Here is a 27,768-nt window from a genome sequence, read left to right on the forward strand (position 1 = left end):
TTATACATAAAATAATAAGAATAATAGTAGACGGAAATAATAAAGAATATGATTTATAGCATTTTCGCATGCCTGCACCAAATTAAATTAGGGATACAGACCGCTCTGCAAGAAAAAAAAAACACGCTTCTACGCATTTATAACGAGGAAGTTGGCTACTATCAAAAAAAGAAACGTATACCAACGCTATAGAAACGACTTTGTATAAAACTTAATCAAACCTGGTAGAATCGATCGCTTCAGTCAAAATCTTCATATCTCTTACAGTCAAAGAAATAAATGAAATGATTAAATAATCTCTTAAATCAGGAAACAACACCCCCAAGACGACTACTTTTGACTACCCCTGATTTTTCACCCAAATTTCCCCGAGTAAAACCTAGTTCGAAATGTCCCCGAAAATTAACGGTCGTGAATACACGAATATTAACACAAAATACAAACCGTTAATTTTCAGGGAAATTTCGGAAAGCCCAATTTTCTTTTGGAAAAATTCAGGGAAACCCCTGAAAGTTGGGGGATAGGGGAAGCCCTGTTTTGAACACCTATTGACGAACACTGTCATAATGATTAATGTGAAGATCCTGACTCAGAAACCAATCCCTGATCAATTTTTACCCTGATAATCCTACAAGAGCAAGAAGGCATTCTCAAAAACGCACAAACTACTACTGCACTGAAGGCTGTATCCATGATGGAGGGAGGGGGAGTTACCGTGTTTGAACCCCTCCTCCGAACAATTTTGGTCGACGCGTAAAAAGTAATAAAAATACATATAAACAAATTTTTTATGCTTTTTGTAATCTTTTTTTGTAATCCCCCCCCCCCAAAAAAAAATAACTCTCCCCCCAAAAAATTTTGGATACACTCTTGCTGCTACTATAAACAGCTAACTGTTGCACTAAGTCACCCGAGGTCAACATAACTGCGCAAGCACCTACACCTCTTCAATATTTTCAATGCCAGACTCTTTACCCCCTTCCAAGTGTTTCCAAATTTGTTTTAAATAAAAAAAAAAAGTACCGAATACCTGGTGCGGTGAATGTTATTTCTCTAAAGGATTCCTATCGAAATTTGGAGTTTATCAGCCAATCAAGCTGATATTTAAAATTATTCAGCCTATGAGGCTGAAGTTTACATGTTAATTTTCAGAAAAGAGTTCTTTCAGAGACTTGTTCCATTTCTATGATACTTATGTTAACTTCCACCTTCTATAAAACAGTTCTTGATGATTGTGGTGGATCAAAAGTAACCAAAACTCTAAAAATAAGAAATTTAATAAAAATAATTTCATCAATAGAATTGGCTTTTTATGTTGATTCCAAATATGTTAAGTTCATTACGTTTATTGTTACCCATTAACAGTTACGAGCCTTAGAAAATTCGCTTGATTTCGAAAAAAGAGAGGAAACACCCCCAAAAAGTCAAGCAATCTTAATGAAAATCACGCCATTAGATTCAGCATATTAGAGAATACTAATGTAGAGGTTTCAAGCTCCTATATACAAAAATGTGGAATATTGCATTTTTTTTTGCCATAAGAAAGATCACGGAAGCGTTTTTATTTGTTTTCTCCAGGGGCGATCGTATTGAACGAGTGATCCTAGGATATTGAGGGAGGGCTTATTTGATCGGGAATCAAAAGTTCTAGTGCCCTCTTTAAGTGACCAACAAGATTGGAGGTCAACTAGCCCCCGTCACAGCCCCCCGTGTTTCCCCAAGGTCATTGGATCAAAATTTTGAGATAGTCATTTGATTCAGCATAGTTAAAAGGTCTAATAACTATACCCTTGAAGATACAATTACCCGCCATAGTCTCGGGGGAAAGGTCTGTAAGTTAAGCAATTTGCTCATTGTTCCAATATAATATTTGTCGTTGGGAAATATAAGGATTTGTCGATTTTTTTGGGGGGAGGGGGGTATATTCTGTGGGGTTGAGGGAGAACTTTACGCTTGAACGTTTCCGTTGGAATTTTCTAACGGAAAATTATATATATATATATATATATATATATATATATATATATATATATATATATATATATATATATATATATATATATATATATATATATATATATATATATATATATATACATATATATATATACATATATACATATATACATATATACATATATACATATATACATATATACATATATATATATATATATATACACATATATATATATATATATATATATATATATATATATATATATATATATATACATATATACATATATACATATATACATATATATACATATATATATATATATATATATATATATATATATATATATATATATATATATATATATATATATATATATATATATATATATATATATATATATATATATATGCATTGCAAGCAACGGGTAGTAACCCGTTGTTTTATTTTTCTATATAAATTACTAATCCACAACTGAAAACCCACAGCAGTGAAAAATAATTCAGCTAAAAAAGGAATATATATATATATATATATATATATATATATATATATATATATATATATATATATATATATATATATATATATTCCTTTTTTAGCTGAATTATTTTTCACTGCTGTGGGTTTTCAGTTGTGGATTAGTAATTTATATAGAAAAATAAAACAACGGGTTGCTACCCGTTGCTGGCAATGCTACCTAGGGAAAAATATTCGCTAGGAGTGGTGGGTTGGGGGAGTATAGCCTCCTCGGATATAAGATAGCTCCTATTTGTTCTAAGTTTTGGCATCACTCTTTACTTACTATTGTTTGAATTGAAAACTGTCCATCTTACACTTTCATTTTCAGGCTTAAAAATATTAATTTTTGGGTAAGCAGGAAAAAAAATTACTTGTATTTCAAGATAGAAGTGTGTTTTTTATTTTTTGTTTTTTACTTTTTTTTAATCTCTGTCAAATCTTGTAATCACTTTCCACCATTTATGTTTACAAAATTTCTTCACTTTTAAGGACCTTTCAAGGCCAGTAGCCATCTTCAAAAACTACTTCTTTGATCAAAGAGAAGCTAATTTAAGCAAAAAGAATAAAGCAAAATACACAAATTTTTAAAATGTCAGCCGCTTACCATCAGAATTCTAACAATAAGTCCAAACAGCCCAATGGCACTACCAAAAATTCCAATAATCAGGATTTTAACAAAAAGTGAAGCATCAGCTGCATCTGCAAGTGCTGCACCAGACCCGACTATACCAACAGCAATACCACAGAATAAATTCACAAGCCCGACGGTGAGACCCACACCAAACATGACATAGCCAGCGAAGATGTTTCTTTCTAAAATGTTTTCATCACCAACCGTGTAAGTCTAAAATTATAATAAAAAAATAACAAATAAGAAGTAAATTTGCCTTTATTTGACAAATAAAAGGCAACACTGGATTTACACCGTTAAGGATGATCAAGAGTACCCGCATACAAATGGGGAGGGATAGGAGAGAGTTCCCCAAGGGACTGGAACAAATAACCCATCCGGGTCAGAATGTGTTGCAAAAAAGTGGCCTAGATACATTTTTACTTCATTTTTTTTTTTCAGTAAGCATTTGTATTCATAGATTACGTTTTAAAAAAATAATGAATTCAAACTGCACTAGTCCCAATAATTTTTGCTCATTACATAATTGAGAAAGTCTTAGTCCCTAGAGTAATTCACATTAAACTGAAAAAAAAAAACAAAAAAAAGTTTTTTCAAAGGAAGCTAAAGGAGCGAAGTTTAAACTTAAAACTAACAGAAAGAATCCTGCACACGAGGCCCCCCTCTTAACCGCTCCTTGCACTTAAACACTTTTAGTGCTTTCGAGAAAGCATTTTTAAGTAAGACTAATATAACCAGGTTTTTGAAGATGTTTTATTTACAGATTACTTTTCAGGATTATTTGAAATGAGAATCTTATTCCTAAAAAAAATACAAATCAATAAGCCCTTCCATTCTCTACGCATTATGAAAAAAACTACATTTTATCACACACCTCTTGGGTTAAAAAAATTCGTTTCTGATAAATCAATGGGGGGGGGGACAGTTCCCCTTACATCTAGGATCACTTTTGTTGCTTTTAAGTTTGAAGGCGATCTTTGTTCCATTTGAAAAAAAAACTCGATTTTTAAAATATAATTTCGTCAATTTGGCCTCCCTACTCGACCTCCCACAATTTATTTAATTTATTTTAACCTTTGAATAAAATTTTAAGTTATTAATTTATTTAAATTTATTTTAACCTTTGTTTTAATTTAATTTATTTACTTTAATTAATTTTAACTTTTAATTTATTTTAACCTTTGAATAGCAAGGCTTCGAGGAAAAAGGGCTCATTTAGCTGTAATTCTTTCTTTTTCAAATAGAAATAATTGTCGTAAATCGGAGGGAATCAATTCCCCGCTCTTTAAACTGAATTTCAAATTTTTACTACAAAGTTTTTATCTGATGAGCCCCGATATGTGGTGATCACCTGGGGAATATAATGTTTTTGTAGATTTAAGATGCTATAGCTTGGTTTTGGAACATTGACCTATACTTATTGGTGTTGATTTTGCTCTATTTTGGACTTGATTTTCGGATTATCGGATTGGATATACTGTTTTGTCCTAGGGAACTGGATGGATAAGTAAGGTCGGGAGCTTGTTCAAGTGCTCATTTATTTTAGTTACTAAAGTAGGAAGACAGTTTTTTTTTTTTTTTTTTTTTTTTTTAGCCAAGTAATTACCGTAATACATTATATTAAAAAAACTAACGTGTTTCCCGAAAATATTTTTCCACAGTTTTGAGAAACAGCAGAATTTAGATTGTCATTTTGTTCATAAACGTCATAAGGTCTCATAGGTTAAATAGATCAAAGGGTCAGATGGACCTTGAATTTCGAACTGGGGGATGGGACAGAGGTAAATCAAGACACTATGAGTATCCAGGTTATCGAAACAGCATATCTGCGATATCTTGGGAACGGGATGTATGATTGCATTTGAACTTTTGGGTTATTTCTGAAAAGGAGGGAGGGGGGTGGAGCAGGAGGACTTCAAATTGAGTGATGGGGGGAAGGAGAAAAGGCTAAAAATTTCTGCCTTCGATCCATCAAAAGGATTTTGAATATAAGCTCCTATGAGGCTTTGAATCTAATCACGGTTAAGTATCTGGGTAAACCTAAAGACCCTAATGTTGTTATGTCTGATTAAATGTCTGTTGCCAAGTTTGATTAAAGGTGGCTGGCGAGTAGAGTGGAGGATAAGTGTTGAAAAGGCATAGCGAAAATTCATTAAAAGCATAACCTTGCTTATTCAAGCAGCGTTATTAGTCGGGAAGCTGCATGCAGTGAAGATGTGCAATAGTCAATACATGTTGCCATGTCATAAAAATAACATATCTCAAATACCTTAGGATCGGTTTGGGAAACCGAAGAGAAACTTTTACAGAGTTCTTTTTTGGAGGAGGGGGAGGGATATGGAACTCAAATTTGAACTTGGGAGGGGGGCATAGAATGGCTAAACATATTTTCCTTCAAATCTGTCCAAAAATTTTTGCACTTTAAGCCCCTGTGGGAATAGAATCTATTCGTGGTAAATTAGCAATGTAAATTGACAGACACTGTGTAGTATGTACCCAGGTGAACAAAATAGAGTATCCGCCATATATCAAGAACGGTTGAAAATTCCAAAGCATGTTGACGAGTTGATCGGACCTCAAATTTTGACTAAGGAGAGGGGACAGAGGTAAATCTAAAGACACTATGAGTACCCAGGCCATCAAAAATGTTGTGAGAAAAATGTTTTTTTTTAGACTCATCTAAAAGTTTTTCTGCTATATGCCCCGATGGAATTTATAAACCAATAATGCATTCACCGTTCAATAGAAAAGTAAATGAGAAGACCATGAGTTGCCTCATAAATCAAAAAAGGAAAACTGCAATATCTTGAGAGCGGCTTCAGGATCAAGCTGAAACTCTCAGAGAGCGTTGAGAGGAGAAGGGACAAATGGAACTCTAATCTTGACTTAGAGGGTGGGGCAGAGGAGGAGAGTCTAAAGATTTTGGTCTCTAATCTATCCACAATTTATAGCGCAATAAGCTCATGTTGAACTAGAATCTATTCCCGGCGAGATAGCTACGTAGACCAAACGAAACCCGGCGTATCCAGGTTACCAAAACAGCGTATCTCTATTATTTCAGAGACAGTTTAGGGTATCGAGTTGAAACTTTCACGGAAGGCTGGGGGACCAAGTGGGCCTTGAATTCTGACTTGGGAAGAGGGGCAGAGGTAAACCGAAATAGACCATGAATCCAGATTATCAACATATCATAGCTATAACATCTCAGCACTTGTGGGTATTGAGCAGAAGCTTCTGGAGCATTTGGGGGGGGGAAGAAGCAAAGAGTCTTCAGACTCTATATTTAGAGGGAGGGGATGCAGGCACCCAAATAATGTGTTTTTCAATCCACCTAAAAGTTTTGATACTATATCCCCAATAGAACTGTGAATCTATTCACAGTGAATTAGTACACTAAATGAGAAGACAGTATATTCGTCTTAAGTTTTAAAATAGCGTATCTGTAATACGTCAAAAACGACTAGGGGATCAATCTATAACTTTTAGGGAGTATTTGGGGAGGACAAGAGGCTTTAAATATTATGTAGGAGGAAAGGATAAGAGTAGCTAACACATTTCCGTCTCCTAAATATAGGTTTGTCCGAAAACGAAAGGACAATTTTTTAGTAAGAACTTGAAGCTTAATATGCGTAAGCTATTGGGTGAAGGAGAACCTTGTGTTCAGAAAAAAATTGTTTCGCCCAAAACTTTTTTTTTCTGATCAGCTAGGACCCACAATTTTTTTCAGCTAAGTTACAGGACTTTGAATTTTTTTAATCATTTCAGAGGTAAAGGAAAATTCATGGAGGTCCGTACACTTCGCTACATAGAAGAAGAAGAGTACAATAACAAAAGATTGGAAACGCGCAAAATCGAAACCTTAAATTTCGTCACTCCAGTAGGCTACAAAATGATATTTATATGCTTCAAGGCCACGTAAAACCCAATACAGGGAACAAACTTGAAACTAAGCTATGGAAAAAATTGTTAGACTGATTCGTGACGTCTAAGACAAGAAGAGTTTCATCTCTGAACGGCTAGAAAATTACTGGGCATTTATATTCGCCCAAAAGAACCTAAATAATAAAGTTAAACTTAAAACTAACAGAAATTACAGGAGTAGGACTAACGCCTTTTATGTCTTGTTAAGACCAGAACGTCGTTTGCACTTTATTGAAAGAAAATTAATCTTAAACATTTTCTCTTTTATAACGTTACTACAAAAAAAATTGCTGAGACTTCCTTGAATAGGTATTAATATTTATTAAACTGTCAATTTGCATTCCATTAGAACTTTTCATTAATCTTGGTTAATATTCACTTTTGTTTTTTTTTATGTTATGACGAATAAAAAAAAAAATGTTTTCAGTAAGACGCAAATGAAGTTTTGGTCTTTACATGGCACTACCCCTGTTTGCTGTAATTTCTGTTCGTTTTAGGTTCCACTTATTTATTGATATTCATTTATGATTGCTTTACACTTGAATTACTATTTTACTTTTACCTTTTTTTTCTTTTCTTTTTTTCTTTCTTTTTTATTATAGTGAATTTAAATGATGTTATATGTCTGTGTTTTTACCTGATTCATCCCCCGATAACCGTTTGGTTTTGGGTGGATCATATTGATTTTTGTTTTTAGATTGTTGTTGTTAAACAAATGAATATATTATCATCAATTATATTTCCACTTGTCTTAGGTTTAGTGTAGCTCTTTATTTTACTCTGAAAAACATCTCTTGCAGGATAAGTTTTTTTTTTAACTAATGCATGAATAAGACCTTCCTTTTTACCTACTGGTAAAAATATAAAAAACGTGTTTATACGTTTTTTAGGCATAACGGATATTCCAAATGCGTTATGTGTTTTTTATGCATAATGGAAGTTCCAAAATGCGTTATAGAATTTTTGCATCCTGTGGGAACCTTGAATAAATCTGGTCCCCCACCCCCCTATTTCAGTGAATTAGCGCCACTCTTCAGACCTTCATGTCGAGGAATGGCCTCTATCCCTAGGGTTAAGATTTTCGTACATAAGGCTAGCCATCTAGCAAAAATGGAGCATAAACTCACATGTTAATTGGTCGCTTTTGCTTCACAAAAATTATCCTCTTCTCTTAGAACCTAAATTAGTTTAATCCTTAATCCTCTGCTTCTCCATAGATTGGGCTTACCTCAACAACACCCGTGAGGACAATAGCGATAATCAAACCATAGATGGCAACGGCTTCGCGAAAAATGGCAGATATTAAATTTTTTGTCTTGATTCTAGGCGCTTTTACACCACCACCAATAATGCTAGCTCCAGTAGTGAAAATACCCCTAAAACAAAAACAAGTTGCAAATAAATATAACTACTAAAATGTTTTCCTAAAATCGGTATATAAAACTTTGCTTGATCCCCCTTATTTCCCTTGAATTAATTCAAGCCACTAACTTTTTAAACTAGTCAAAAACAGCTCATTAAAAAAATCCTCAAAACTCCTTCTTTACACTGTTACTACGTAAGTTTCAATCGTGCACTTTACGCGCACTTGCTCAGTACATGTACGTATTCAGTAGCGTAAGAGTTCTGCAAAAGAACGCTGTTCGGTTATTGGTTGTCCTACAGCTCAAGGTTTCAGCATAGAATAATTCCAGCTTCTCGCAGTAAAGGTAATATACAGTAGCGAAAAGTCCTATACTCTCCATTGATAATTTTGGACACAGATCTAAAACCGCACAAGCTTCATGACCCCGCCTTCGCGAACACGCAATGGCAAATGTTTCCGATGGAAAACCAAGTAGCAACTGAAACTATGGCTCTGACGTATATACTTCTGCTGACATATTGCTCTGACGGTCCGTCAACTTGCCTAATTACGCGCTATGAAATGTGTGTCATGTTTGGAGAAACATTTCGCTACTGTATATTACCTTTACTCTGCCAACTTCTGGACTACATAAGTTTTATACGCATTAGTTTATTGGTAGGCTACAACACAGAGCACACCTTACATGTTGTGGTAGTTTGGTAGACCTGAGGTTTTTGGTTCATGTAAACACTATTTAGTTTTCTATAGGGATTATTGGTGGTCGACTTTATCTGTGCTTAAATGGGGAATCAGGTTGGAGCCATCTAAATCAAAATATAAAAAATGCAATATTTCTTTATTTAAGTGATATTAAACAAGTGATTTTTCATAAGTAGGCTTTTTGTCTAAGCATTGGTAAATAGGGAAGAACCCTAAAGAGATGATCATAACATCATGTTTGGCGATTTTTTTTTTTTAGATTTATCGTTTGTGTCATTTTGTTTTTTGTACGTTGCATTAGCTTAATTAAAGTGATATTAAAGTGATATTAATTAAAGTGATATTAAACAAGTGATTTTTCATAAGTAGGCTTTTTGTCTAAGCATTGGTAAATAGGGAAGAACCCTAAAGAAATGATCATAACATCATGTTTGGCGATTTTTTTTTTTAGATTTATCGTTTCTGTCATTTTGTTTTTGGTACGTTGCATTAGCTTAATTAAATTTATTAGAAATGTATTTGGGTTACTCCGTTCAAAGCAGGTTAAGAAAAATCACTTGCAGAATCCCTTAATTACATCTCGCCAAAGTTGACAGATACAAGGTATGCCTGCTATTACCAATACATGGTTAATTACCAATAGTCAGATTAATATATAGCACGTCAGTGCGCAAAATCAAAACAATATTCCATGGAAAAGAGCAGTTTTTGCAAAAAGAACTGAAGATTATTATCTGTTTGTTGTTCAACAATAATAGTCCCCATTAAATAGTTTTTACCTGTAACAAGTTGCCAGGTTAAGTTCTAGGGCGTATTTCTAGGATTATTATGTAAGCAGCACGAAATGAGAGGGTGAACTTACATTAATATGTAAACTAATTTTTATGTAAAATAATTTACTTTAGTATTTCAAGAACTTTTTCTTAGTTTCTCTGAAGTTTAAGGAAAAATTGGGCAAATCAATGCAGATATTGCAATTTGTAATTTTTAGCAAGCATTAGACACAATATAAGACATTTTCATAAAATTAGACATAAAATAAGAGACATTTGCAAAAATTTTGACATAAAACAATCCCCTAAAATTAATACACAAACAAAATACAATAAAAAAAAATCATGACGATGCAATGAAACAGTGTGCAATAAGACAATTAAAACAATGTCCAACTAAAGAGCTGTGCATAAGGAATTACATCACACGCATAATATGCTCATAACAGTGCACATAATGTTTCTTGGCATTAAAATCACAAAATTAGAAGAAACATTTTCTGCATACAATGTACTTGAAGCCAGTAAACCAGAAAGAAAATGTTTAAAAGGTTCTCAAACTTACAGAATCGATCTATCACGTCTGATAACCATAGACAGTACATTTAACAGAAAACATATGCAGGGGTTGTTTTCTGATTTTGGAAGCCCAATTCAATTAAGCTCCTTTTAATCTTATGGATTAAACATAGTGCAGTGGGGTTAGGGCAGGGAGGGGGGACTATCAGAGCAAGTCACTATCTACGTTCTAAGTGCAAACTATCCTTTATAATAATTAACCAAAACAAGAAAAGAAGCTAAAAAAAGTTCTTAATTCACGCTTTAATTCACGGAAATTAGGGGGGAGAACTGTTTTTTTTCTTTCGGGGGAAGTTTCTGCAAGAGGGATTTTTTGTGGCGAAGAAATTTCTGGTAGAAACTTTCCACAGAAGCGGAGGGGGATTTTTCCAGCATGATTTGGAAATTATTAAAAATTAAATATTTTTTTTTTAGCTGAAAGTAAGGAGCAACATTAAACTTAAGACAAACAGTAATTATGTACGTGAGGGTGGTTAGTTAGGGTAGGGGGGGGGACTATCAGAACAAGTCATTATCTAAGTTCTAACTGCAAACTACCCTTTATAAGAATTAACCAAAACAAGAAATAAAGAAACTGAAAAAAAGTTCTTAAAACCTGAACTAGTTAGCAAGAACATTTTAATCTTAATCAAATTAGGTTATCCCCTCTTCCACAACCAAGGCCGAATCTGGGGGGTAGGCAGTTTGAATCTCCTCCCCCGAAATGTTTGTCCGACTTGTAAAAACGTAAAAAAGAAAATATATACAAATTTTTGCATGCGTTTTTGATGTTTTTTGTGTACCCCCCCCCCCGAAAAAATCTTTTGTGAAACCGCCCCCCCCCCAAAAAAAAATCATGGATACGACCCTGTCCACGACTTGAACTAAATTTCAGGACACCCTCTCAATCAAATAAACGCTGAAAAGGGGCTGTTTTTGGTAACACTCTATTCCTTGGACTCTCCTGAAGTAAAAACTATAATAAGAAAAGAGCAGTACCATTCAATCCTTAAATGACCACCATATCCAAATATAATTGTCCATATGGTGATAATGTAACCAGGGGTGAATCTCTAGCATTTTTATCGGGAGGAGGGCAAGAGGGGTCCATATCCGGATAGTCGAGGGGTATGGGATATAAAATATTTTTTTTCTCCACATAATTGGGGGGCAACTGCCCCCCTCCCCTTGCACCCTCTAAAACGATGCCCTGAATTTAACCCCTTCACCCCCCCCGTCGCGTTAATTTACGGTAATTAAGGGGGAGAACTGTGTTTTTTTTAATCTATGGGGTGGGTTAAAAGAATTAGCCCACCCCCTAGATTCTTTAATTTCGTAGATTCTAGATTCTTTAATTTCGCTGACAAAAAATGTCAAAAAAAGCCATTTTCAATGAAAATATCCAAAAAATACATTTTTGAAATCTAGAGGGCTGAAGCGGGGAGGGATATTGCCACGCCCAGGTTGAGATCAATTCCCTCTTCTTATTGGTGCCAGATTTAGCTGTAAATTATGTGCTTATCCGTTGTTTTTCATTGCTTGAATTATACCACATCTGTTCATGAACATGCATTCGTATTCTCAGCTTGATCAATTCCATTACACCACAATGAATAGTGAAATAAAAAATACAAAACAGTTGGACAAACATATTATTCAAAAGTGAATTAAAAATATTTATAAAATGAAAGGAAACATAGAAATCTGATTAATAATAACTTGTGCATATTGCAGAAGATGAACATTATTATTATATTTATTTTGGTAATATTGTATGCAGCCTAGGGTTATATCAGATTCCAATGGGGGGGGGGGGCAGGAGGGGGAGAAAATAGGGTGCATTGTCATTGTGGTGATCGTTATATTGGGAAGTACTTTGTGGCAATGGTTGATGGTTGAGGGGGAAAAGACATAACAGTTTATCTTTGAAAGGATGTGTAGAGAAATCCTTTCTTCATTTTTTCCTTTGAAAGGATAAGTCTTAACTTCTGGTAGTTATTGCATCTTCTTAATTAATTATATAAAACCCTTATTGTTGTAATCAAAATTACTTTTTTGCTAATAGTGGGGCACTAAAAGATCATAGACATGTACCATGAGTAAAATGTGATATATTTAAAATACAAAAAATAAATCCTTTTTTCTAAAGATAATTCCGACAGAAACTAAACGTCTCCTAATTCAGTTCAAATACCGTTTCCAAGAGTCTGAATTCTTAATCAGCATAAAGAAAAACTGCCTTTTATTTCCAGCCAAAACTCGGTACTAATCACGAGAGATGGTTTTGAATTTCGCCGAGAAGATTGGTAATAAAAAAAATTACTAAATACAATGTTTCGCAGGAAGTCTAAGTTATAAGAGAGTGTGAACGTTAGAATCATCAGAAATATTTAAAACGAATTATTGGACGAACAGTTCGCATAATGTAGTGAGTTTGCGAACATAATTACAAAAGAGCGGCCCCCTCCACAGGACTTGGGCCAATTTTGAAAAAAGCTAGTAATCCAAAGGAGTTCTATTTTTGTGATATAGTGAAAAAAACTGTTGCAAATGCAAAGGAGTTCTATTTGTGTGATATAGTGAAAAAAAACTGTTTTTCGTTTCAATTATGGATTGTCTCTATTGCCATCAACATTATCTTTGAGAGCCAATTTATCCTTGCCTTTGTTGTTGTCATTTGAACCGAACCACAGCTGTAAACCTAAGTATGTAAGTCATAATACAACTATTGCTTTTCTACTTGTGTTTATTTTATATGTCTGTATCTAGTCGCACGACAGGTAATTAGTTCGTATGTCTCCAAGGTACGTTCCCAGGGATCTGATTTCTACATAACATTAGAGGTAACTGATCTCCAGATAGCTCGAGGAAAAGAGGTGGTTACATTTATATAGCTACACATTTTATTTTCTCTCAATGATTGAGGGTGGCGCGATCATAAATTTACTTTGCTCCCCATTGCTGTGGCGCGATCACAAACTTAATTTTCTAATTATTTTTATAGCTTGCCTAGCCTATTAAGAAGCCTAAGAAAAATCACCCCGGAAGAACTGGCGCGATCGGTACACCGCTTTAAATCATAATATTACATATGGCACAGCCCTTAGCGCTCTAAGTGGCGCTATCGGAGAACTTATAAGGTGTAAGTTAACAGCCTTAAAGCATAGTATTACATTTGACGCGGTCAATCTTTATTACCACAATTAGTATAGCCATAAAAGTTTATCGCTATAGACAGATGTTTAAAACAGAAACTCCCACTTCCAATATTGGGGAAAGGCGATGTACAGCTTTTAAACCTCTGCTCCATTCCCAAAAATCCTACATAAGTAGCTCCATAGATTTAGTAGAAAAACTTAAAAAAATACAAAAGTAAGTAGTTTTGACATTGTTTCTATGTATACAAATATTGACGTCGCAATATTTGAGCAATTATTAAAAGATAAAACTGAAATTATAACTTAATCAAAGATTTGGCAACAGGGATAGATTATGATGTTTTATTGTCCTTGGTTAAAATTTGTAACAAGTATTCAATGTGTTTCCATTTCCCTGATTCTTTTTATCAGCAAATAAAAGATCTGCCTGTTGTGGAGCTCTATCAGGTTTACTGGCAAATATCTATGTACAACACCGTGAAAATTGAGCTTTAGATTCATATTTTTTTAAACACATCTATTGGGGGTGTTACATGGATGATGCAATATTACTTTCGAATTATGGAGAAGACGAACCAAGGTTATTTTTTAGATCACCTTAATACATATGCTAGAAATTTACAGTTTACTCTAGAAATTGAAAATGCAAATAAAATACTGTTTCTAGATGTGTTAATTATTCACATCATTGATAAATTAGATTTACTATTTACAGAAATCTTCATTTTAAGTCTAATCCCCCCCCCCCATATGTTAAAAGGGGTGTTGTAAATTCTTTTGCGGATCGTGTCCTAAAGATTTAATCCAAATCTTATACCACAACAGAATGAAGTTTTATCAGAGACATACTTTTGGGAATCAGTTATCTTATCCATTCTATTAATAGTGAATTTAGCCACAGACTAAAATGACACTCTTAAAATCAAAGACCTTTTATCATGTGAAGTTCCTAATAAACCCTCAAATATAATCTACCTTCCATACATTCCGAAAATTACTACGAAGCTTAAAAAAACTATGCACACAAAATACTATGTATGTAGTCTTAACTAGTAATTTTAAAGTCACAAATTTTATAAACTCTGGTAAAGATAAATTCCCAGTTACTGGCCAAAGAGGGTTTTATAAAATACCATGTGACTAGCAATTATTATGTGGGTAGAGCCCTTCAAAATTTAGAAAACATTTGCAACAACATAAAGATGATATAACCAAGGCTTTAAATTCTAATAGTCTTCATAATTCTTTTGATTCTGCTTTAAGCAGCCATGTTTTTGATAACCCCAGCCATACAATGCTTTTTGAAAACTCCTCCCTCATTGGCAATGACTTGGATATTAAATAAGTTGTTTGTGAGGCAATAGAAATTAAGCTCAAGATAAATAACAGTACATCTTTAAATAGGGATTACTCACTCAATCCTTAATACACAACTTTAATTAAAACGATCTGACAAATTATATTACAAAACCAATAGCCGATGCCAACGAACCTTTTATGAAAAGACCTTTAGGTTAGCTGCTAAAAAAGCAAGAATCCAATTTAAAAATGTTGTTGATTTGTTTCTACGAGTGAATTGCCTTGTTTTGTGTTGTTTTATCTATCAGTCCTGGTTCAACTTTGTTGAAGTAATAATTCTGGGACTATTTTAATTTCAGTTTTAAAGATCACATCTTATTGTGAGTCTTATTTTATTTATTTAAGTGTTTTGCTGAGCACAGCTCTTGGATATAAAGCTGAAATATTCATTAAAGATTTGAACAAATTTCACTGTTTTGTAAATTCCCGATTGTTTTACCTGTTATTGGTTGTTACAATTCTAAAGATATCGGAGATTTAGGAAGGAATGGACACAAGCGTAGTCCTTTTTTTCCAGCAAATAGGACTGCCCATTAGAATTTCAGAATGCAATAGTAAGGTCTTACAATAGGAAACAGAGATTTAATATTAATTCATAGTAACTATGGAATTGAAAGAGATAGCTATTCCTCTGTGGAATTAAGCCAACTATCTTCTAGTCTAAACCATCTAATTATAGTCGCTAAGGTAGTTATTAATTATGCCATCCCTCAGGGTTTGCAGTATTGTCAGTGATACAGATTTCTATGCAAACTCTACATATATATATATTTTAAGGTGATTTTTATTTGACGTACCGTATGGGGAATGAATTTGTCTGCATTTGATTTTACGATGTGTCCTGCATGTGAATTGAAAATTATCCTTAAAAAAAAATATCACAAAACACAAAAAAAAACTAACAAAGGTTCTTAGAAATCCAATTTACAAAAAAAAAAAATTGAGACAATAACCAAATCAGACTCCGATGTGCTCTTTGCAACCCTAAAGTAATGTTTAAATCCCTACCTTCCATCACCCCCCCCCCCCTCTCCCCGAAAAAACCACAAAAAGTGAATACAAGATGTGTTCAAAACAAAGTGACAGTTGCCAATTTCTTTAAATTGAAGTGACCAAAATACATACTAAATTGGACAGGTAATGTTGTCAAGTTGAAACACTATCAGACTATAGAATACTGAGATGAATAAGAGTAACAGAGAGAGAGAAAGAGAGAGATTGGGAGATGGAGAGGGAGAGAGAGAGAGAGAGAGAGAGAGAGAGAGAGAGAGAGAGAGAGAGAGAGAGAGAGAGAGAGAGAGAGAGAGAGAGAATAGTCTTACAATGCAGCTCCAATTACAGACAAGAAAACTGACAATGCCACACCTACTGCAGACCACATATATGGGGATACTTCAGACAAAAACCATCCTATATCAATTCTTTCTCCTTGACCAGTTAATGTGTAATATAAAGCTAGAAAATAACATTATATTATTAGGAAAGACAACAGGAAACCCATTTGACATTTAAAAATCATCAGTAAAAACAGATTATACCCATAGGTTCTAACCTGTACGTCTATGTGCCTACATGTGCCTATATATGTGCTTATATGTGCCCATATGTCCCTCTATATGTGCCTATATATATTCCTATATGTGCCTATACCAAAAGGTTCCAACCTGTACGTCTATGTGGCTATATGTGCCTATATATGCCTATACCCAAAGGTTCCAACCTATAAGTCTATGTGCCTATATATGTGCCCATATATGCCTGTGTGTGCATATGTGCCGTCTATGCAATCTATGTATGGTTATAGCTTACTACTAGTTAAGCAGAATCAATACAGAAAAGATTCAGGCAAACTTAAGTAAGATTACTATAAATTAGCAGGATGTCTGGAGAAATGCCTTCACACTATATAATTATAAAAATAGCATTTATCAGACATATTTCATATCAAAGCTTCATAGAATAAAGAAATTATTTAATTACTTTCTCAACACCTGTGCTCAAGTGAATTTTAAGCCCTTCATGTTTGCAATATAAGAGAAAGTATTTTTCTTATATAATTTATGTTTGTTTTCAGTGCTATACCTACTACTACTACTACTAACAACTCACCGCAGCACCAAGCCGTCTAAGGCCAACACAGCTACGCACGCTCTTCCTCCATCCGAATCTACTCAAAGCCTTCCTTTCAACATCCTCCTAGGAAGTTCCCATTTCCTTTAAATCTTTCTTTATGACGTCCTCCCACCCCAGACGAAGACGACCTGCCTTCCGTTTAGCCCAAGACGGTTGGCCGAAAAGGACAATCTTTGGCAATCTGTCATCCTTCATCCGCACAACGTGCCCTAGCCACCTCAACCTTTCTTTCATCTTAGCCCTAGAGAGCGGTATTAAACCCCATTTTTCGTATAGCCTAATGTTTGAAATACGGTCAGTCAGCCGGGTACCCAGAACAATCCTTAAGCAATGTCTCTGGAAAACATCTAGCAAATCTTCATCCGCTTTTCGGAGCGCCCATGCTTCAGAGCCATATTTGACCACTGTCATCACTGTAGCTTCTAATATTCTAATTTGGTTTGCAGACTTATCTTCCTATTCTTCCAAACTTTTTTTAACCGTGAAAAAACACCCTGAGCCTTGGCTATTCTACTTTTGACATCTTCACTGCTCCAACCATCTTTACTAATAATACTACAAAGGTAAGTGAAGCTGTCCACCTGATCAATATTTTCATTACCCAACATCACCTTTTCATCATCACTTATTCCTAACCTTAGGGACTTGGTCCTTTTAGCATTAATTTACAAACCTTTTCTTGCACCCTGAACTCGCAAAACCTCGAAAAATTCATTCATTTTGCTCACACTTTCATCTAGGATGCTTAAATCGTCAGCATAATCTAAGTCCAGGAGACTTCTTCCTCCCCATTTGGTTCCGCGGTCTCCCATTGCCTTTCATGTGCTCCTTAAGACAAAGTCCATCAAAATGATCCATATAAAGGGGGATAGAACACAACCCTGCCTAACTCCTGATTTAATACAAAACCAGCTGCTAACCTCACTTCCTACTTTAACCACAGCAGTGTTATCAGGGTTGCAGCGGCAGCTGCAACCTAGTAAAGAGCGAACCACGGCCCATAGTAACCAAAAGTTAAAAAACGCGTTTAGAAAAAAAAACTGCATAGTGAAAAAAAAATTTCCATCTAACATCAATTCAGGAATGGTAACTATCTTTTCAGTTCGTATTAAAAATAAAAGTTTATTAGGAAAAGAAATTTAATGTTATTTCAAAAAAAAGACTGAAACCCCTCGAAAATGGCGTCATATCAAAATAAAAAGTGTACAATTGGAATCAGCATAGTCGAAAACCTTATTCAGGGAAATTACATTCCCTACCCTTGAAAAACAAGAAAAATCACTTTTTTCTATGGGTAACACTGATCTGTCTCCCTTTTTTTTTTTTTTCCAGGGATAGCGGTTTACCAGAACATCATAGAGAGAATGGCTCATTAGAAAGCTGTTTCTCACATCTACGTGCTTTTCATAAATTCCACCATCTGCAAGTGCCATATGGCACTTTTTGTGCCATTTCTAAATGGATGGGGCTAGTGGGCTACAAAAACATCGTAGACAGATGTTTAATAAATCACATGAAAGCTAATTCTCATATCTACGTTTTATTTACACATTCCATCAACTTCAACTGCCAAATGGCACTATTGATGCAGTGTCCAAAGTGGAAAAGCTAGGGGCTAGTGGACTAGTAGGGTAGCCCTTTCGACTCCCACGGGGACCGTGTGCTGCCATCTATAATTAAGTCTAACGCTGACAGTACAAAATTTATTGAAGGATTATTGATCCACGAAGCGGGACAGATTTCTGAGAAATTGATTGCATAATCGACTAGGACAAGATGGGAAGTAGATTTCTGGGAAATTGATTACATAATCTGACGGTGAATTATTGATCAACGAAGGGGAATTTAGAAACAATATGGCTTCTTTGATCTTTAGGTCTGAGGGATAAATGGTCTTCAGTGACAGAGATAAATTAATATTCTATTTTTTAAATATGGCTTCTCAGGTCATTAGACTTAGCGATAAAATTAATATTCTATCAAAACCTTAATAGTGTAGCTAGGAACACATATGAGATGAAGAGATTAACGCGGGAAATGGTTTCCTAGGAATTTCAAATGTGACAGCGCAGGGATGCCGAAACAAAAGGAACACGCAGAAATTACGTTTAGGGATTATTTGGGCGAAACCGTTTGAGACATTTTAGAAGATGATTTGGGCAAAACCGTTTGAGACATTTTAGAAGATGATTTAGGCGAAACAGTTTGAGACATTTTAGGGGATTATTTGGGCGAAACCGTTTGAGACATTTTAGAAGATGATTTAGGCGAAACAGTTTGAGACATTTTAGAAGATGATTTGGGGTGAAACTGTGGTCGTTATAATACACAAGTTCCATTTGAACAGTGTTGTGAGGTCCCCTACCCCTACACCAAAGGGCCACCCGGGCCCCCAATGGCCTCCCGAGCCCCCAAAGGGCCCCGGGCCCCCAAATGCCCCCGAACCCACAAAGACCGCCCGGACCCCCAAAGGGCCCCGGGCCCCAAAGAGCCCCACTACCATCCCCCCTCCCCCTCCCCCCTGTATCCTTTGTTGTGGTTTACCTTGTCACTAGTACATTCTCTTGATGTTTCAGAGTTCATTTTAGATTTCTTTTGTTGAAATGCAAGAGTTGGAATATTTCAGTAGTGTTTTGTCGTGATTTACCTTGTCACTGTTACATTCTCTTGAATTCTCAAAGTTCATTTCTTGATTTTTCAAAGTTCATTTTAGATTTTTTTTTGTTGAAATGTAAGAGTTAGATTATTTCAGTAGTGTTTTTTCATGGTTTATCTTGTCACTGTTACATTCTCTTGATGTTTCAAAGTTCATTTTGGATTTTTTCGTTGAAATGCAAGAGTTGGATTATTTCAGTAGTGTTTTCTCGTGGTTTACCATGTCACTGTAACATTCTCTTGATGTTTCAAAGTTCATTTCGTATTTTTTTCGTTGAAATGTAAAAGTTGGAATATTTCAGTAGTGTTTGTTGTGGTTTACCTTGTTACTGTTACATTCTCTTGATGTTTCAAAGTTCATTTTTGATTTTTTTCGTTGAAATGCAAGAGTTAGATTATTTCTGTAGTGTTTTGTCGTGGTTTACCTTGTCACTGTTACATTGTCTTGATGTTTCAAAGTTCATTTTAGATTTTTTTTTTTATTGAAATGTAAGAGTTAGATTATTTAAGTAGTGTTTAATAGTGGTTTAGCATGTTACTGTTACATTTTCTTGATTTTTCAGAGTTCATTTTAGATTTCTTTCGTTGAAATGCAAGAGTTGGAATATTTCAGTAGTGTTTTGTCGTGATTTACCATGTCACTGTTACATTCTATTGATGCCCCAAAGTTCATTTTGGATCTTTTTCGTTTAAATGCAAGAGTTGGAATATTTCAGTAGTGTTTTGTCGTGGTTTACCTTGTCACTGTTACATTCTATTGATGTTTCAAAGTTCATTTTTGATTTTTTTTTTTTTTTGTTTAAATGCAAGAGTTAGATTATTTCAGTGGTATTTTGTCGTAGTTTTCTTTGTCACTGTTATATTCTCTTGATGTTTCAAAGTTCATTTTAGATTTTTTTTTTGTTGAAATGTAAGAGTTGGAATATATCAATAGGGTTTTGTTGTGGTTTACCTTGTCACTATTACATTCTCTTTATTTTTCAAAGTTCATTTTGGATTTCTTTCGTTGACATGTAAGAGTTGGAATATTTCAGTAGTGTTTGTTGTGGTTTACCTAGTCACTGTTACATTCTCTTGCTGTTTTAAAGTTCATTTTAGAATTTTTTTTTTTTTAAATGTAAGAGTTGGAATATTTCAGTAGTGTTTGTTGTGGTTTACCTAGTCACTGTTATATTCTCTTGCTGTTTCAAAGTTCATTTTATATTTTTTTGTTGAAATGCAAGAGTTGGAATATTTAAGTAGTGTTTATTTTGGTTCAACTTGTCATTGCTACAACCTCTGTCTGCCCCAAGTCTCTTTTTGATTTTCGTTTATTTAAAAGTAAGAGTTAGTATATTTCTGTAATATATGTTAGCGGTGTACCTGGACACAGTTAAAATATTTTATCTTTTCAAAAGTACATTTTGGATTTTTCTTTTCGTTTGAATGTAAGAGCTATAATATTTCAACAATGTTTAGTAGTGGTTTACCATGTCACTGTTATATTCTCTTGATGTTTAAAAGTTCATTTTTGATTTCTTTCGTTGAAATGCAAGAGTTGGAATATTTCAGTAGTGTTTTGTCGTGATTTACCTTGTCACTGTTACATTCTCTTGATGTCTCAAAGTTCATTTCTTGATGTTTCAAAGTTCATTTTAGATTTTCTGTTTTTGTTGAAATGTAAGAGTTAGATTATTTCAGTAGTGTTTTTTCATGGTTTATCTTGTCACTGTTACATTCTCTTGATGTTTCAAAGTTCATTTTGGATTTTTTCGTTGAAATGCAAGAGTTGGATTATTTCAGTAGTGTTTTGTCGTGGTTTACCATGTCACTGTTACATTCTCTTGATGTTTCAAAGTTCATTTCGTATTTTTTTCGTTGAAATGTAAAAGTTGGAATATTTCAGTAGTGTTTGTTGTGATTTACCTTGTTACTGTTACATTCTATTGATGTTTCAAAGTTTATTCTTGATTTTTTTCGTTAAATGCAAGAGTTAGATTATTTCTATAGTGTTTTGTCGTAGTTTACCTTGTCACTGTTACATTCTCTTGATGTCTCAAAGTTAATTTTAGATTTTTTTTTATTGAAATGTAAGAGTTAGATTATTTCAGTAGTGTTTAATAGTGGTTTAGCATGTTACTGTTACATTTTCTTGATTTTTCGGAGTTCATTTTAGATTTCTTTCTTTGAAATGCAAGAGTTGGAATATTTCAGTAGTGTTTTGTCGTGATTTACCATGTCAATGTTACATTCTCTTTATGCCTCAAAGTTCATTTTGGATTTTTTTCGTTGAAATGCAAGAGTTGGAGTATTTCAGTAGTGTTTTGTTGTGGTTTAACTAGTCACTGTTACATTCTCTTGATTTTTCAAAGTTCATTTTTGATTTTTTTTTTTTTTGTTGAAATGCAAGAGTTATATTATTTCAATAGTGTTTTGTCGTGGTTTACCTTGTCACTATCATCCTCTTGATTTTTCAAAGTTCATTTTGGATTTTTTTTTTGTTGAAATGTAAGAGTTGGAATATTTCAGTAGGGTTTTGTTGTGGTTTACCTTGTCCCTATTAAATTATCTTGATTTTCCAAATTTCATGTTGGATTTATTTCGTTGACATGTAAGAGTTGGAATATTTAAGTAGTGTTTGTTGTGGTTTACCTAGTCACTGATATATTCTTTTGATGTTTTAAAGTTCATTTTGGATTTTTTTGTTTAAATACAAAATTTGAAATATTTCAGTAGTGTTTCGTATTGGTTTACCTCGTCACTGTTCCATTCTCTTGATGTTTCAAAGTTCATTTTGGATTTTTTTTTGTTGAAATGCAAGAGACGGAACATTTCAGTAGTGTTTGTTATGGTTTAGCTTGTTACTGTTATATTTTCTTGATGTTTCAAAATTCATTTTGGATATTTTTCATTGAAAATCAATAGTTAAAATATTTCAGTAGTGTTTTGTTGTGGTGTTCTTTGTCACTGTTGCATTCTCTTGACGTTTCAAAGTTTAGTATAGATTTTTCTTTTCGTTGGAATGTAATAGCTTGAATATTTCAGTAATTTTTTTTATTGGTTTACCATGTCACTTTTACATTCTCTTGATGTTTCAAAGTTCATTTTAGATTTCTTTCGTTGAAATGTAAGAGTTGGAATATTTCAGTAGTTTTTATTAGGGTTTACGTAGTCACTGTTACACTCTTTTGATGTTTCAAAGTTCATTTTAGATTTTTTTTTTGTTGAAATGTAAGAGTTGGAATATTTCAGTAGTGTTTTGTGGTGGTTTACCTTGTCACTGTTACATTCTCTTGATGTTTTAAAAGTTCATTTTAGATTTTTTTGTTGAAATGTAAGAGTTGGATTATTTCAGTAGTTTTTTGTCGTGGTTTATCATGTCACTGTTACATTTTCTTGATTTTTCAGACTTGATTTTAGATTTCTTTCGTTGAAATGCAAGAGTTGGAATATTTCAGTAGTGTTTTGTCGTGATTCACCTTGTCACTGTCTCTTGATGTCTCAAAGTTCATTTAGGATTTTTTTTTTCGTTGAAATGCAAGAGTTGGAATATTTCAGTAGTGTTTTGTCATGGTTTACCTTCTCACTGTTACATTCTCTTGATGTTCCAAAGTTCATTTTAGTTTTTTTTTTTTTTTCGTTGAAATGTGAAAGTTGGATTATTTCAGTACTGTTTTGTCATGGTTTACCTTGTCACAGTTACATTCTCTTGATTTTTCAAAGTTCATGTTGGATTTCTTTCATTGAAATGCAAGATTTTGAATATTTCAATAGCGTTTAGTCGTTTTTTACCTTGTCATACTTATGTGCGCTTGTTTTTTTACTTTCAATTTTGGATTTCTTTCATTGAAAAGTAAGAGTTGTACTATTTCAGGAGGGTTTTGTCGTGGTTTGCCTTGTCACTGTTACATTTTCTTTATGTTTCAAATTTCAGTTTGGATTTTTTTTTTTTTTTTTGAAATGCAGGAGCTGGAATATTTAAGTAGTGTCTTGTTGTAGTTTACCTTGTCACTGGTACATTATCTTGATGTTTCAAAGTTCATTTTAGATATTTTTCGTTGAAATGCAAGAGTTGGATGATTTCAGTAGTGTTTACTCGTGGTTTACCATGTCACTGTTACATTCTCATGATGTTTCAAAGTTCATTTTGAATCTTTTTCGTTGAATTACAAGAGTTGGAATATTTCAGTAGTCTTTCATCATGGTTTACCATGTCACTGTTATACTATCTTGATGTTTCAAAGTTCATTCTGGATCTTTTTCGTTGAAATAAAAGAGTTGGATTATTTCAGTAGTATTTCCTCATGGTTCGCCATGTCACGGTTGAATTCTCTTGATGTTTCAAAGTTGATTTTAGATATTTTTTGTTGAAATGTAAGAGTTGGAATATTTCAGTAGTGTTTATTGTGGTTTACCTAGTCACTGTTACATTCTCATGATGTTTCGAAGTTCATTTTAGATTTTTCATTCCTTGAAATTATTGTCTGACAATAAGACACTAAAAAAGCTTAGAGGAACACTTGCTATTTCAGGCAATGACGTTTCCAAGATATATAAAAAAGGACAAAACCCTTCACTCCTTGACCTCATTTTGATAAATGATCCTGAGTTACTCATTAATATAGAGTTGCGACCCCCATTTGGAAATAGTGACCACATTGCAATAAAATGCCAATTTTGACTGTACCCACAGATAATGAACCATACAAAACATCTGCACACAAACTATAGTCAAATCAGGCATCAACTTGGTCAGTGTGATTTGTCATTCATCAAAGTTATGGAGGTAGATGACACATGGGAGAAAATGAAAAATGTGTTGCTGGACACTATCAATAGAAACACAACTATCATATGGAGATGCAAACCAAGAACTCCCCCCTTTTCAACCAGAGGAATTAAAATTGCAAGGAAAAAGAAAAAGAAACTGTTGAAGCTCATAAAGGAGAATCCCAACAGGGCTGACTACCTAATTAATTTCAAAGGAGTAAGGAGCAAAGTTCAGGCCCTGTCCCCAAAATTGACAGAATTAAAAGGAGGCCATCATGGTGAAGAATATTGACATGCTATGCTTCACGCCCTGCTTATTAAGTGCAGTGCCGGTGCTTGCAATTTCTTGCTTGCTTATATATAATTAGTGCCGTGCTTACAATTGCTAGAGTGTTTATATATGCGTTTTGTTGTAGGTGCTTGCTTGGGTTTCCATTAAACCATTAATCTGAACCAAAGATATTGCATGGTGTTAGAAGTAAAACATAATCATGGATAGTACACCACATCCGTTTTTGGACTGGTCATCAGCAAACCTCAAATCGGCCTGGAAAAGGTTCAGACAACACTGTGAATAATGTTCTCTGGACAACTGGAAGGCAAATCCCAGTCTGTCCAGTGCTCGTATTTATTGATATGGGCAGGTGATAAAGGAAGAGACATTTTCAGCACATGGACTCTAACCAATGCTGAGACAAGCAGGGTTCAAACTTACCTTAATAAATTTGGAGCCCATGTTGAACCCATATCAAACCCCATAGTGACAAGATTTACTTTCCACAAGCAAGACCAGGGTAATGAAAATATCAAACAATATGTGACCGATCTCAAGTTAATTGCTAATGACTGTGACTTTGATACTAGTAGAGATGATCTAATAAGAGATCGCCTTGTCTTTGGAGTTAGGAGTGACAGGATTAGAGGGAAATTGCTAAATGAAGGAGGGACATTAACCCTTGCCAGAGCAATAGAGACTTGCCGCGCCATTGAATCTGTGCAGGAAGCCCAAGCGCAAATGACAGCTGCTAATAAGGCTTCAGTGCCTGTGATGAAACAAGATATAGATGCCCTGAAGAAACAGTACAGCAACAAGGAATGCTATTTCTGTGGTGCACCTTATACCAAGAACCACAACTGCCCAGCCAGGAGCAAAACATGTTAAAAATGCAACAAACTGAATCACTTTGCCAAAGTATGTAAAAGCAAAGTTGTGAATGAAATAAGCCAACAAGAGGCAGACACAAATGCAAATGAGTTCGTGATTGACACTGTTAACTGCAGGTTACTGAAACATGCAGATGGGCCAGATGCTGTAATAAGAATTGTTGATAAGGAACTAGACTTAGTCTTCAAGATAGACACAGGCGCAGAAGCAAACGTTCTTCCAGTCAGTGACTATAATATCATGGTACCTAAACCTTGTTTACAACCAACAAAAGACATTCTCACAAGCTACTCTGGAGAAAGATTACAGGTTTTGGGGCTTGTAGAGCTATGCATCTGCTACAAAGAATGCGAGAAACAGGTTCACCAGTTTCATATGGTCAACACTGATCACAAGCCAATCCTTAGCAGAAAGACAAGTTAGAATATGAACTTGATCAAATTCATTCTGAATGTACATAACGAACCTGCACCCACAGTGAAACCCAAACGGCCAAAATACTTGACGAATATGGAGATGTTTTTGAAGGTGTAGGAAAATTCCCAGGAAAGTGTAAAATCCACTTGAAAAAAGGAGCTGTACCAACAGTACAACCACCAAAAAGAGTCCTATTTGCCCTGCAAGAAAAACTCAAGGAAGAACTTGATCGCCTTGAACTCAAGGGCATCATTGAGAAGATGACTACACCAACTGAATGGGTGAACTCAATTGTAGTTGTCCAAAAACCAAATGGATCTCTCAGGATTTGTTTAGATCACGCTGATCTAAACAAATGGGTGCAGCGTCCTTACCACCCAATACCATCATTTGATGATGTTGCAGCAAAATGTTCAGGAATTAAGACATTTTTCAAATTGGATGCAAGACATGGATACTGGTCCATGGAGCTAGATGAGGAGTCATCTCTACTAATCACCTTTAGCACTACGTTTTGCAGATATCACTGGAAGCGATATCCATTTGGAGTCAAGTCAGCACAGGACGAGTTCCAACGAAAGATGGAGGAAATCTTTGAAGGATTCAACACTGTACTCATAATAGATGATATTGTTGGAACTGCAGCAAATACAGAAGATCATGACACCAAGTTGAGGCTGGTATTACAACGAGCCAGAGAAAAGGGAGTAAGGTTCAACCGAGATAAATGTATTTTTAATGCTGTAAGCATTCCATACTTTGGTCACTTGCTGACCACTGAAGGGATCAAAGCAGATCCAGAGAAGACAAATGCAATTGCGAACATGCCAGCACAAGAATCACACGAACAGCTACAGGTGCTCCTTGGCATGTACAACTATTTAGCAAGATACATCCCAAATCTCTCGAATTTAAACCACCCTCTGCGTGAACTGTCTAAATCCAAGACTTACAACTGGACAACCCAGCAAGAGAATGCAAGGAAGCAAATCCAAGCCACAATCTACAAGAACCTCTCCTACTTTGACCATAAGAGCAGAAATGTGGAAGCCATAGTAGATGCCTCTCAACATGGGTTAGGAGCCCAACTAGTCGCCAACAGCAAAACAATTGCCTTTGGATCCTGCTTCCTCAGTGGAGCAGAAAAACGGTATTCATAGATTGAGAAAGAAAAGCTAGCCGTAACATACGCTTGCAAACACTTTCGCCAATATATATATGTTAGGACAGCCACCATAACCACCGACCACCAGCCTCTTGAGTCCATACTTAAGAAGCCAATATCCAAGGCTCCACAGCAACTTCAAAGAATGATGATTGAAGTTCAGAACTACGATATACAAGTCATATATCGCTCTGGCTCTGAGATTCCAGTTGCAGATGCCCTTTCCAGATTACACTTGCCTGAAATAGATCCAGACACACAACATGACCCTGAATTTGCAGTACTGAGTTTTCTCAAATCTGTCCCGATTCGCGACAACAAGATCAAACAAATCATAGAGCAAACAAGGATAGACCCAAACCTACAAGTGTTGGTCAAGACCATCACTGAGGGATGGCCTGATCATTGCCATGAATGCAACACTGCAATACTCAAGTTTTGGAATCACAGAGATGAACTAACATACATGGATGGTGTGATTCTGAAGGGCAACAGAATCATAATCCCAGAAACACTTCAGAATGACATTTAAAA

At 34.7% G+C, this 27,768-nt stretch overlaps 1 protein-coding gene across 1 annotated transcript in view; it reads right to left on the reverse strand.

Annotated features, from left to right (window-relative positions):
- Positions 1-3,059: 3,059 nt before the first annotated feature.
- Positions 3,060-27,768, reverse strand: part of LOC148953685 (V-type proton ATPase 21 kDa proteolipid subunit c''-like) — a 33,824-nt gene continuing 9,115 nt past the window's right edge. Inside the window, exons 2-4 of the mRNA XM_089108430.1 lie at positions 16,273-16,405; positions 8,263-8,410; positions 3,060-3,326 (exon numbers count right to left, since the gene is read on the reverse strand). Of these exons, the coding sequence (XP_088964556.1) occupies positions 3,075-3,326; positions 8,263-8,410; positions 16,273-16,405 (533 nt within the window). The 3' untranslated portion in view covers positions 3,060-3,074. The remainder of the gene's footprint in view (positions 3,327-8,262; positions 8,411-16,272; positions 16,406-27,768) is intronic.

This window comes from Artemia sp. Qi Xiang Cuo, chromosome 3, assembly GCF_049724085.1.
Source record: "Artemia sp. Qi Xiang Cuo chromosome 3, ASM4972408v1, whole genome shotgun sequence".
Lineage (NCBI taxonomy): Eukaryota > Metazoa > Arthropoda > Branchiopoda > Anostraca > Artemiidae > Artemia > Artemia sp. Qi Xiang Cuo.